Source organism: Macrobrachium rosenbergii, chromosome 40, assembly GCF_040412425.1.
Source record: "Macrobrachium rosenbergii isolate ZJJX-2024 chromosome 40, ASM4041242v1, whole genome shotgun sequence".
Taxonomy (NCBI): Eukaryota; Metazoa; Arthropoda; class Malacostraca; order Decapoda; family Palaemonidae; genus Macrobrachium; species Macrobrachium rosenbergii.
The window spans coordinates 23,920,227-23,934,011 of NC_089780.1; the positions used below are offsets into that span (position 1 = coordinate 23,920,227).

Genomic DNA, 13,785 nt, shown 5'->3' on the forward strand with positions numbered 1-13,785 from the left:
TAGTCCAATACTGTACAGAGTTTTTTAACTTAAGGGATCCTGGTGAAATGGCATTTAGAAAAATGCGATTGTTCTTAGGATGTTGAAGCATTTATTTTTATATATTGACTTACCAAGCAATTACATAGCTAACAGCCTCCTACCACAGCGGGCCAAAAATTCAAAGTTCGCGGTGGCGCCACCATCGCTAGTGTAGGTGACAGGGTCCCACCCACTATCGGGACTGACAGGTACAACTCAGCGGGAAACATCAATTTGTTTTCTGCTGGCTCCTGATCAACATCAGTGGATTTTGGGCAGTACATTTCCTCTTATTGGTTTCCTGTTATTGGTGACGTACTCAGATTTTTTTGGGCTTATTTCTGCAATTAGTGAATTGTTAGGTTTGTTTAGCAATTTTTTCACTATTTGCCGTGCCAGATTCTAGTTCTTCTAACGTTCAGTTCTGTACCGAGGGATGTAAAACTAGATTAAGTAAGATTACGTATGATTCTCATACTAAATGTATTAAATGTAGGTGTCAAGATTGTAATGGGGAGATTACTTGTCAGGAATGTCAGGATTGGGATGCACAGCAGTGGAAGGTTCATGGTCCCATTCTGATAAACTTGATAAAGATAGGAAGAGGAAGGCTGCTCTTAGAGCGGAGCATAGAGCTAGCTTATATGCTACTCCTTTGCCTTCAGTGGCTGAGGGTAGAGCTGTTTCATCTCCACTTATCCCTTCTGTTTCTCCCGTCTTGATTCCTCCTACTGATTTACCACATAGTACTCCTTTACTGTCTTCCCATGTTTCTAATCCCAACACCATCACCAGTCTCAAGTCTAGGGTCAATAAGAAGTTAGAGTTCTTGGCCAATACTCATTTAAGGCTTTTGTTGATAAAGCTTTTGTTCCAGGTGTTTGTGCTACCAGTGTCAGTGTTCCCAGTGCTAGTAAAGTGCAGAGTGAGAGTGTGTTTTCTGAGGAGACTGCTGTCTGTCCTACCAGTGCTCCTAGACAGAGGTCCCTGTCCCGCTCCCCCACACTGGGGAGAAGACATACCAGTGGTCGAAGGGAGGCTGGTAGGGTTTGCCCACAGGCAGTTGTCCCTTCCGTTGAGCATGTTGCACATTCCCAGGTGTCGACTGAGCACACTGGAAAGGTGTCTCATTCAGTGCACATTGTTTGTCTGATTCGGAAGATTCGTTGTTGGATGGAAGGCGTCGTCGGCGTTGGTCTTCTGTTTCTTGTCCTTTGAAGAGGCATTCTGTGGCTGCGGACAGCTCTCCTCCTCCTGTTAAGAGACTTAAGGAAGTCAGTATTAGTCCTCAACCTTCTTGGAGTTTTGCTGATCCACCTCCTTCGTCGTCTCAGATTTGGCAGTCAGCCTGGGAAAATCCGTAGTCTCTTGGCTCTGAAGATTGCCTGGTCTTGTCTTCTAAGCGCTCTCGTAATAAGCACTCGCTGCCTCAGCCCAAGTGCTCTTGCGCTCCTGAGCTCCTGCCTCCTCCCGAGCGCTTGGCGCCAGCTGCTCAGTCTTAGGTGCCTGCGCCTGCTCCTCTGGCACCAACTTCTACTCGCCTGGCGCCAGCTTCAGACCGTTTGACTCCTTCTTCTAAGGACCTGGCGCCATCGCTGCCTCGAGAAGATTTGTCTTTGGCCCCAATGAAGTGCCAGTTGGATGATTTGATGACTTTCTTGAAGAAGAAGAGAAAGTACCTAAGTCCAAGGAGTTAGTTCTCTCTCCTATTTCGTCAGAGGAGGAAGAAGCGGACCATGATTCAGCGCCTTCCTCAGCTTATTCGAGTCTCCTCAGGCTCCTGTTAATGAACTTCCCAGACTTCTTCCAGCCTGCTCCTCCAGATTCTCCTGCCTCTACATTTTTGATGAAGAAGCAAGCCTCTGACTCTTGCCTTCCTAAGCCTGTCCTCTCCTCTTCTTTGAAGAGAGCGTTGAAAGAGGTTGATAAGTGGTTGACTTCAAAGAGGGTTGCTGGCAAGGCTACTTTGCTTTTTCTCCTTTGAAGCTTCTGAAGAGGAGGTACAGGTTTTATGCCACTGGGGAAACTCTTTCCTTAGGAGTTTCTGCCTCCTCCCAGGAGACTTCTCTGGCTTGGTTGATGCATCGCATTGTACTGCTTTCGCCTCAGGGAAAGTTTTCTTCTCATCTCCCGAACTGGATCTTCTAGTGCGTAATATCTTCAAGGATTTGGAGAATTTTAGTTTCCTTGATTGGACAGTGGGGGCTTTGGTATGGAAATTGAAGACTGTCCAGCCCTTGTGGAAGACTTTGCTTCTGACTGGCTTAATGTTCTGTCTTGTGCAGACAAGGCAGTGAGGGACAGTTCAGCTGAACTTGCATCGTTATATGCGATGGGCTTGTTAACCCTTAAGGGACGGCATAATTTATCAATGTGCAGCACCCCAGACTGGGGAAAGAGAATGACACGTACATTTACACTGTATAAATAAAAAATTTCTAAAAAATTTTCCCTACCTTCTGCGAGAAGTTGAAAATGACTATTTACAACCCCTTGTGGGGCCTCATTTACAAGACAATTGTAAATTTGACCAAATTATATATGTTTTTTCTAATAAATAAATTTATTGTATTTTGTAAAATTATTATTACTGCTCACACAATATCAAAAGAGGTAAGAAATAAATGCAGTAACAAATTTTTGGCATATTTGTTGAAAAATATGCATGTAAATTTATGAGAAGGAAGATTCTTACCTTTTTTTCAACTTTTACATGCCTTTTCTTTGTAAAATTACATTTACAATCGACATACTATCGTAAAAGACAAAAACAAAAAACAACAGCAACCCCTTCGTATATTTACAAGCAAATTTACAGAAAGACTCATATGAGTGAGAGATGCAGTACTTTCACCCTTCAAGTCACAAACATTACTGATGGCTGGAAAGACGTCTGTGGCAACACTGGTACAACTCTCAGGTCAGTATAAAAGTTGCCATTAGTGAATTTATAGCATATAGAAGTATTGGCACCTCCGTCTCGCCCCATCCTTACCATAATCAGTGTTGCCTAATATTGTTTCACACTGAGGCTCAATCTGTCCATCTCCCCAATACTGTTTTACTTCACACTCAGGCTCAATCCGTCCCTTAAGGGTTAAAGATGCAGGAACTGTGGTGCTCCTTTGCTACTAAAGGAGTGACCACCATCCAGAAGTCAGCACTTTTGTTCGCTCCGCTTGATAAGTCTTACCTCTTTCTCCAGGACGCCATTAAAAGTTCTTTCGGCTCTGCATAAAAAATTGACTCATGATCTTCTGGCCCAATTGTCGAAGCGTCCCAAGGTAGCTCCTGCAGTCATTTTCAAGACTTTTTCTCCTCTGCAGCCTCTGCCCTTTCGTGGAGGAAGACCCAGAACCCAGTCCAGACCTTGCTCGAACCTTTGTCCACCAGCGAAGTCATTTAGGAAGTCTTTGATCAAACTGGCCACCAGCAGATGAGACCTGTGTCCTTCGTGCCCCTGGTAGGTGCCAGGGTGCACCTTTTTTTGGGAGGAATGGAGTCGCAGGGGTGCAGAACCTTGGGTAGTGCAGGTTCTGAAGACAGGCTTCTCCATTCCTTTCAAACAGACTCCTCTGCTTTCAAAGTCGCTGATCACCTTGACGGCTTACTCGTCAGGGTCCGAGAAGTTTTCAGCCCTCTCTCAAGAGGTGGATTCTCTCCTTCACAAAGGAGCGGTGGAGGAAGTTGTAGTCCAGTCGTCGGAAGGGTTATACAACAGTCTTCTTCTTGTTCCCAAGGCTTCCAGGGGCTGGAGACCCATTTTGGATGTCAGCACTCTAAACTTGTGTGTGGCAAAAACCAAGTTCCACATGGAAACCAACCGGTCTGTCATGTCCTCTCTCCATCAGGACAACTGGATGGTTGCCCTGGACGTGCAGGTTGCATATTTTCATGTCCCCATCCACTTGGACTTGAGGAAGTTCCTGAGGTTTGTCTTTTGGGGCCAGGTTCTCCAGTTTTGGGTGCTGTACTTCTGCCTGGCCACAGCCCCACAAGTTTTTACCTGAATCCTCACTCCCCTCGGCAGGTGGTTTCATCTTCTCGGGATCAACATGTCCTTATATCTGGACGATTGGCTTCTCTGCTCTTCATCAGAGGAGCAGTGCATGAAGGACTTACAAGGACCCTTTGCCTAATGGAGTTAGGCATCTTGATAAATGTACAGAAGTCCCAAGTTACTCCATCTCAGAGCATTCTTTATTTGGGGATGACTGAACTCTTGAGTTTTTCAGGTTTTTCTCTCCCCCAAGAGGGCTGAGTCGTGTCTCAGGACTGTGTAGGAGTTTTTCAGTCTTGCGACCTGTTCTGCTCTCTGGTGGATGAGCCTTCTTGGAACTCTGGCCTCAGTGGAATCTTTTGTGAGGTTGGGCAGACTTCACATGAGGCCCCTGCAATTCTTCCTGAAGGCAAATTGGTGGAAAGACTCAGTCAGACTCTGTAGTCTTCCCAGTCACGTTGGAGATCAAGGAGGTTATCCAATGGTGGTTATCTGAGGAGAGACTTCAAGAGGGACTCTCTCTTTTTCCTCTGAACCCCAGCCTAGAATTCTACTCAGACGCCTCAGACATAGGATGGGGAGCCCTGTTAGGGAGTCGGAAGGTGTCAGGGACGTGGACTGCAGTTGAGAAATCACTGCATATAAATGTCAGGGAGTTGGAAGCCATTCATCTGGGCCTTCAGGCTTTTTCTCCACTTGTATCGGGAAAAATAGTTGCAGTTTATTCAGACAACACCACAGCTCTGTCCTACGTTGGCAACCAGGGGGCCACCACTCTTTTCACTCTATGAGGCGCCAAGGCAGCCAAAGACCTTCTTCTATGGGCAGAGCAGAATCAAGTCAAGCTGCTACCTCACTTCAGGCTGGGGAAGATGAATGTTCTGGCGGACCAGTTAAGCCTCGGTCACCAGGTTCTCCCTACAGAGTGGATCTTGCATTCCAGAGTCTGCTGCGTTCTCTGGAGGCTTTGGAGTAAGCCCTCCATAGATCTTTTTGCTTCATTAAAGAACAACCGACTTCCTTTCTTTTGTTCGCCAGTCCCGGACCCTTTAGCTTGGATGATGGACACAATGTTGTTAGACTGGACAGGCCTCAACGTCTACACCTTTCCCCCCTTCGGGATGATTGGGAGGTGTTGAACAAGTTCAGTTCTCATTGAAATGCCTCGATGACACACGTCTCTCCTTTCTGGCCGAGGAAGGAGTGGTTTCTGGGCCTGCTGAGACTGCTTGTGGATTTTCCAAGGCTCCTTCCACAAGAACAGTCGCTGCTCAAACAGCCACATTTGCATAGGTACCATCAAGGGTTGTCCGCTCTGGCCCTGACAGGATTCAGACTGTCAGGAGCCTCGTCAGAGCAAAGGATTTTTATGGGCTGCAGAGACTATCGCTAGATGTAGAAGAGCTTCTTCTAGCCAGCTCTACCAGACCAAGTGGGCACTGTTCAGAAGATGGCGTGCACAGAATAATGTCTCTTCTTCTGAAACCTCTGTAGCCCAGATTGCAGACTTCTTGCTCTTTCTCAAGGCTGTTAGGAGACTGTCACCCTCTACAATTAAGGGATATAGGGCTATGCTTAGCTCAGTGTTCAAGCACAGAAGCCCTAACCTGTACGAACCAAGATATTAGTGATCTTGTCAAGTCTTTTGTGACCTCTAAGACAGAGAATCGCTGTTCAGTTCCTTGGAATTTAGACGTAGTTTTAAAGTGGCTCATGAGCTCCTCTTTTGAACCTCTTCGTTCTGCCTCTTTGAAGTCCCTCACTCAGAAGACTCTCATTCTTGTAGCTCTGGCTACAGCGAGGCGAGTAAGCGAACTCCAAGCAATGGATAAGAAAGTTGGTTTTGTGCAAGGAGCCACAGTTTACCCTCTTTCACTTGATTTCCTCGCCAAGAATGAGGACGTTTCCTGCCCCGGAGAACATTCTTGGGCTGGAAGAAGAGGAGAGACTTCTTTGCCCTGTGAGGGCCTTGCAGCTTTACATCTGCAGAACTGAGAAGATCAGGGGTTCCTCAAGCAACCTCTGCTGTTCGGTGAGAAACCCCTCTTGCCCGCTCTCTAAGAGTGCCCTCTCCTTTTTCTTAAGGAGCCTTATCTGAGAAGCGCATTCTCAGTCCCAGAGGACACCTTCCTGATCTTGAGGGTAAAGGCACATGAGGTTTGAGCTGTGCTTGTTGTTTGCGTTTTTCATAATATGTCATTGTCTTCCATTCTCCAATCAACTTTTTGGAGACCAAAATCTGTGTTTGCTTCGCACTACCTGTTGGACGTGGAAGCAGTTTTTGATAATTGTAGTATGTTAGGGCCTTTATCCGTAGCTGGCATGGTGTTGGGAGAGGAAGCATAGGGGGCAATCTGTCCCTGTACTCTCTCCTCGCCTTGGTTTTTTTAGGCGTTGAGTTGTTGGGAAGCCTGGGGGTACAAGCATACCTGGAGCACCCACCAGATTTTGTATGGTTGGGGTGTTGGCTGTCTAGTTTTCATTGTGGTGTACTGTAGGTGGCACTGTTGTTTTTCATTTTGGCCATGATGCCCAGGGCAAGGGCACCTCCTTTTGTCTGTCAGCCGTCAGTGTAACTCCACAGCTGTAAAGTATCCACTGAAGTAGGGGTGACTCTGGCCATTACGCCACGCCCTCTACAGGTTAAGATGAGCGCCAACCAGAGGCAGTATTTACCTGCAGCAGCTCTCTTACCAGGTAAGGTACAACAAGCATTGTCTCAATGCTAGCAAACTTCTAGTCTAGAGTCATTATCTTTTAAAGTTTTGGATTAGTTTATGTCCATCTAACCTGCCTCGTCTCAATGTGGAGTCGGCTATGTAATTGCTTGGTAAGTCACTTATATAAAAATGACATATGTAAGAAGCTGGTAATTATGTAATTGCTTGGTAAGTAAATATAAAACTATTTTATTATAAAAATGTCATTTTTAACATAAGGTAAATTTGTTTTCAGAGTTAGAAATTTGATCCCTTTTTTACCCTATGGTTTCTCATTCTTTTTCCTCAGGCCTCAGCGAAGACCATTGTCCGTGGAACTGAAGAGATGGTTGTGACTCCTGTTGGGGAAGAAACAAGAAACATTCAGGAATACCTACGAACACGGTCTCTTTCCTCTGGCTACATGTCTGGGGACGATAGGCCCAGGATAAAACTAACATCTATCAGCTCTGTAGAGTCTTGTGTAAGCGACCTACAACATTCCATATTTTTTAAATATATTCTTTTTGTTTCGGGTCAATAATTCCATTATCAGTATATCTTTAAAAATTAATTGTTTATATTTTCTGTGGGTAATTTACTTTGAATGATTTTATGATTCATATATGTCATTTGAAACTATAATTTTAAAATTGGATTAATTAGCGTTAGGATTTTATATTTCATTACTTAGTCATATGATTTAGAAAAGCTTTATGAATACACTATATATTGCAGTAGTTTTAAGATTTTAATTTGTACTTCATTCGTAGAATTACAGTAAACCTTTTTCTAATTAGAGTATTTTGGTCGCACAGTAAAACTATGTCCTTATGTAAAAAATGATGTCAGTTGGGATGGACATACTCAATAATTGGTCTGGTAAAATGCAGAATTGTAATTTTATTTTTGATCTTAACATGCAAAGGCTGGCAAAAGGAGAGTAAATGCCACAATGGAAAGTAGTAATGAAAAATAAAATGCTCTGAGAATGTCTGAGCTGAGAATAATCTTTTTTTATAGGAAAGTGATGATATACCTATGCTTTCGGAGAGTGAAGATTCTGCCATCAGTTCTGCCAAGAGAGAAAGGGACACGTATGAGAGGGAAAGACAGCGGTACGATTCCATGTCCGAATTTGGATCAGAATCATCTACCGCAAGTAGAGAAAATGAATTATGTAATGTAAGTAGTATTATTATTATTATTATTATTATTATTATTATTATTATTATTATTATTATTATTATTATTATTATATTGAAATCCAAGCTGTAACCTTTGTTGGAAAAGCAGAATGCTGCAAGCACAGTGACCCTAAAAGAATGATCCATACTTGTGAAATAACAGAGAAAAACAATAATATAGCATAGAAATATCAATTTTGATTATGAACTATGAAGTGAGACTGTATGTGTATGCTTGACAGAAAATTGATAAAACTAAAGAGCTAAGTAATCAAAGGAAAATCTTTTGGGTCTACACTCCATATGCAAGAAGTTTAAGTAACATTCTAAATTTCACAGGGGAAGAAAAGATGAAAAGTGTACCTACATTTATATTGTGTATTCCAAAGTTCTGCATGTACTCCTGAACCTGATAAACAGCACACAGTTGAACATATGATGTAAAAGGCCCACTTTATGCAATTTATACAAATGGTTTTAAACCTTTCCCTGCTGTAAGAATTCTCCTAAAAAATGTTTTGTAATGAAAATAAAAGATTTTTATTCCAAATATTAAAAGAAGTTGGTGTAAATGCTGACATATGCTTAATGCATGCTCATGTAAGCATAAAAGGAGATGGCGAACTAAAAGATCAAGACAGGTATCTTTACAAGAGACTAACTGACTACTGTGCCTTAGAACAAATGAATGGGTTAAAACTAAGAAATATAATTTTGAGACTTATATCATCATGTTGTCATGTGCTGCCTTTAATTGCTGAACAAACTCTCAAGAAAATTTGTTGAGGCATTCAAGTAATTAGGATTAAGGGTATACAGTACTTGTTAATTGAAGAGTTCTTATTCTAATCTTTCATTTTTACACAAAAACTTATATGATTTTATTGTACTATGATTTTGGTGTCCCAAAATAACTTACATAACCATTCTCTTTTATTTACATAGTTCAGAGAAATGGTACAAAGACGATCTCGTCCATCCCATGTGCTGGGTGAGATAGAGCACCGCAAGATGTTGGAGGAACTGGAGGAGAGCAAAAGTAAAACTGGCGGCTCAATACTTGGACAGGTAATTATGTACAGCAACACCCAGAACTTGTGCGATTTGAGTTGCGCGAATTCATACTGAGATGAGGGAATTTTTATGGTACATGTATATGTTTATTTGTTTTGTATGATAAATAAATTTTTTACCTAATAATAAGTACAGTAGCTCCTCGGTATACGAATTTAATTAGTTCGAAATTCCAATTTGTAAATCGAAATTGAATATTGCCATAAGGAATAATGGGAATTCAGTTAATTCGTCCCACACTCAAGAATTTCCCCCATATCATCCCTTTGTACCCACTTTAACACAATTATTTTAAGCGCATGCACAATATAGTGTTCATGATAACCATATTCAACAAAATAAATAAAAGAATAAAGCATTTCACAATAAAATTTACCATAAGAGATGATGCACAGCTGACTTGAGATGAGGGAGGAGTGTTTAGTTAAGGAGGTAAGGAGAAGAGACAGTAAAAACATTATGTACGTAAAAATAGTAACAATTCACATATAAAAAATAAAAGAATAAATTTAACAATGATGCAATATAAAACCAATATAAAACCAATCAAATGCAATACAGTAACAATAAAAAATCGAAAGAGAATCTTACCTTGCGTGAGTGTTCGGGACATTGCTAGTGAGGCAGTAGAGAGGTGAGAGAGGGGATGGTGGTGGGTTATTGGGTGGGAGACGGGGGTTCACTTCCCACTGACTTCTCAGTTGTTCCACTGGGACCGGGCTCGTTTGATTTTTCTTTTTCACTATGTTTTGCCCGTTTGCTTTCACTTACACTTGACTCTCCCAAATCACTTCTTTTTGTTACGGTAAAATACCTATTGAGTGACACTTGCTTTTTGCGATTTTTTAGCACTGTAAAAATAACTCATCCCCACATCATCAAACAAACTGGCGCCACCTTCTGCTTCTAAGCGCCTCCGATTGTTTGTTTCTACAAATTTCTTTAGATTTTCCCACGTTTCACTCCTTAAACGATATTCATGTTACTCCTACTGCAGTGTCTAATGCCTTAATTTCCTCTTTTCTTCTCCAGAACGGTACATATCATCGACATAGATCTGCCATATTCTCGAGCTAAGTCAGACACGCATGTGCCAGCTTCATGCTTGGCGGTCATTTCTTTCTCAACTTCAGTAGTTAAAGACTCCTTTTTCTTCATCACTTCCTTAACAGGCTGCTTCTTCATGTGTGGCATTGTTATCCCCAATTATTAATCACGATATGATTGGAAAAATATGATGCGATAAAGTTAAGCAAAGTCTCAGCCACAAGCACAAACACGAACATAAGGTACAATTTAGACTAGTGCGGATCAACGAGTTTGTGTCAGGGTCACGAGACAAATGAAGTCGATTAAGGACTTTTCAGAACCTACTTTGACATTTTCAAAAAGAGAACCATCATCCCAGTTGTTTAATTGCCTTCCACTATGTATCCCTCTGTCTGTACATCCACATGGCCCTCCCCCAATAATCCAGGACCAAGGGGATCCCGTCTCTCCGCTCCCACAATCCCTGGCGGCCGTGTGTGAGATTCCACCAAAAATGTAACTAGAATTTTTAATTTGTACACGGAAACAGAGTTTTTTGAAAACTTTACTTCATATAACGAAAATACGAATAACAAATGATTCGTATGCTGAGGAACCACTGTAATCATTTTTAAATAATAATAATAATAATAATAATAATAATATAATAATAATAATAATAATAAAACTGTAATTACAAAATTCATATGTGATACGTATTTTAAACAAACAAATATCTTTCCCCCACGTCTTTTGTAAGAAGCTCAAAGGCAAAGCTGTCAGACTTGTCGATTTAACATGACAAGAAGGGGAAGTGTTGCTGATTAGCAGGTCAGAGGTTTCTCTCTCTCTCTCTCTCTCTCTCTCTCTCTCTCTCTCTCTCTCTCTCTCTCTCTCTCTCTCTCTCTCTCTCTCTCTCTCTCTCTGTAATAATTCATAAAAAATTTCACTCTCTTAACCCTTACAGGACGGCATAATTTATCAATGTGCAGCACCCCAGACCAGGGAAATTTTGAGGTCGGCAAAATAAAAAAAAATCACATCAATGGAAGGAGAATGACACGTACATTCACACTGTATAAATAAAAAATTTTCCCTACCTTCCACGAGAAGTTGAAAATGACTACTTACAACCCCTTGTGGGGCCCCATTTACAAGACAGTCGTAAATTTTACCAACTTATATATGTTTTTTCTAATAAATAGTTTTTTGGATTTTGTCAAATTATTATTACTGCTCACACAATATCAAAACAGATAAGAAATAAAAGCAGTAACAAATTTTTTGCATATTTGTTGTAAAATATTCACGTAAATTTACAAGAAGGAAGATTCAGTAATTTTTTTTTTACTTTTACATGCTTTTGTAATATTTCTTTGCAATTTTCTTTGTAAAATTACATTTACAACCGACATACTATCGTAAAAGACAAAAACAAAAAACAACAGCAACCCCTTTGTATATTTACAAGCAAATTTACAAAAAGACTCATGTTAGAGAGAGAGATGCAGTACCTTCCCCCTTGAAGTCACAAGCATTACTGATACTGGCCTAACTCTCACGTCTGTATAAAAGTTGCCATTAGTGAATTTATAGCATATAGAAGTATTGGCACCTTTGTTCTGAATCATTATTACCATAGCAGTGGTGTGTAATTCTGCTTCACACTGAAGCTCAATCCGTCCACCTCCCCAAACCTGTTTTACTTCACACTGAAACTCAATCCATCCACTAAGGGTTAAGTAAGGACGACTATTATCTCTCTCTCTCTCTCTCTCTCTCTCTCTCTCTCTCATTCATAGTTAGCGCAACCTACATATTACTGTTTCTTTGTATGTCTTTAACTGTACAGTAGATAATTTTAAACTGATCTAATTTTAGCTGTACCGTCTACAAACAATAAATGTGCCATTCTAAAACATAGAGACAGAGCATTTCAGAACAAAGAGAAAGAGACAATAAAGAAGTTTTTAAAAACGAGGTTGAGAAGACTTATAAAAATAGATCGGTGGAATGGGGAGAGAGAGAAATAGTATACTAATTTTCACACTCTTCTGTATTCTTACGTCAACCATTTGTTTCTTTTTTGAAGGGTAATGTATTAAGCTAACTTTTAAATGAAAGTACAGTAACTTTCATTTCATTTAAAAGTTGGTTTAATACTGAATTTCCATCTTTTGATATTTAACATAAGAATAACTTCTCTCTCTCTCTCTCTCTCTCTCTCTCTCTCTCTCTCTCTCCTTAAAAACTCATAAATAATTTAACTTGATATTTCAAGTAAGGACAATCTCTCTCTCTCTCTCTCTCTCTCTCTCTCTCTCTCTCTCTCTCTCTCTCTCTCTCTCTCTCTCTCTCTCTCTCTCTCTCTCATAGTTGTACACACATTTTTTACAACTTAATATTTCTCTGTACGTCTTTACCTGTACAGTGGATAGTTTAAATTGATTTAATTTTACCTGTACCGTCTATGAAGTCTAAATGCTAGTGTGGCAAATACGTTCTAAAACAGACACATAATAACTAAGAGTTGTATTAGTCCAAATAAAAAACACTGTTTGTTCATAAAAAAGTATTTCAGAACAAAGAGAAAGAGACATAGAATGAAGAAGTTATTAAAAAGAGGTGGAGAAGACTTCTAAAAATTGATTGGTCAGAAGGGGAGAGAGACTGAAATTCTCTTCCAACTCTCAATTTTTATGTCAACCATTTATTTATTTTTTTAAGGGTAATGTATTAAGCTAACTTTTAAATGAAGTTACAGTAACTTCATTTCATTTAAAAGTTAGCTTAATAATTTGGGAGTGTGATTAGGTCATATTTAATGTTTAAACTTTAGAAATAAGCATTTATTAGGATTTTTAAAGACTGTGCCAAACTTACGTGAAAATTCGCCTTGTGCAAGGAGTTCTGGAACCTAACCTCGCGAAAGTTTGGGGTATGAATGTTTTTTTTTTTTTTTTAGCTGCTGTAGATGTTAGATTAATAGTGGAGTTGTTCTAGATCAGTTTTTAAAAGTTTTTCATTGTGCCTCATGTGTCAGTTAAAAGGGTATCATTATTTGCTAAGTATGATGTGCATGTGTAAATGGTGCTCTGATATGGTTAATTAGGAAGTTTTATGTTCAGTGGTTAATGTAATTAGTGATAGTGATCACTGAATTCAATTTTAAAAGTAAATTTTAAGATAAAAACCAAAGCTAAAATGGGGATGTAGGTTTTGAAACCATGCGGTTTGATTCATTTTCACTTGTTAAAAACGTCCTGCAGGGTATTGACTAAGACACAAATTGATTAGACATTTACCTGTTTATAACTCAGGAAAAAAAAATCACATACCAGATCATTATAAGCAGCATATTGTGGAACATACATGAAGGCTGTGAGTTTAGGATATTAAAGACCATAAATAAGGAATTTATATGATAAATTGCTTTGTAAGTGAATCTAATTTTGTGTTATGAAGCGGCATTCAGTATATGAAATTCATTTTCAGATTCATTTAGACCTTGCCAAATACCACGAACTGAATAGGTTTGTTGAGGAGTCGGAAACTTACGATCACGAAGCTGCTCTCTACCATCTTAATCAGGCAGCAAAATGTGGTATACTGGAGGCCATAGTCACTGTGGCTTATCTGCACATGGGTTTGCCCCACAATATTCTTCCTGATATTGAAGTAAGATTTCTTGGATTTTTAAAAATTTTTATATAGCATAGGAGACGTTGCTTCTATTAAGTGACTTGGGAAGTTGTTTCTATATACTTTCTAGAAA

General features: G+C 40.0%; 1 protein-coding gene across 5 annotated transcripts in view; it reads left to right on the forward strand.

The window, feature by feature from the left end:
* Positions 1-13,785, forward strand: part of LOC136826252 (eukaryotic elongation factor 2 kinase-like) — a 38,003-nt gene that overhangs the window by 19,594 nt on the left and 4,624 nt on the right. For all 5 annotated transcript variants that reach the window (XM_067083380.1, XM_067083379.1, XM_067083382.1 and 2 more), the window contains 4 exons: positions 7,031-7,204; positions 7,744-7,905; positions 8,853-8,975; positions 13,506-13,688. In XM_067083380.1, the coding sequence (XP_066939481.1) occupies positions 7,031-7,204; positions 7,744-7,905; positions 8,853-8,975; positions 13,506-13,688 (642 nt within the window). The remainder of the gene's footprint in view (positions 1-7,030; positions 7,205-7,743; positions 7,906-8,852; positions 8,976-13,505; positions 13,689-13,785) is intronic.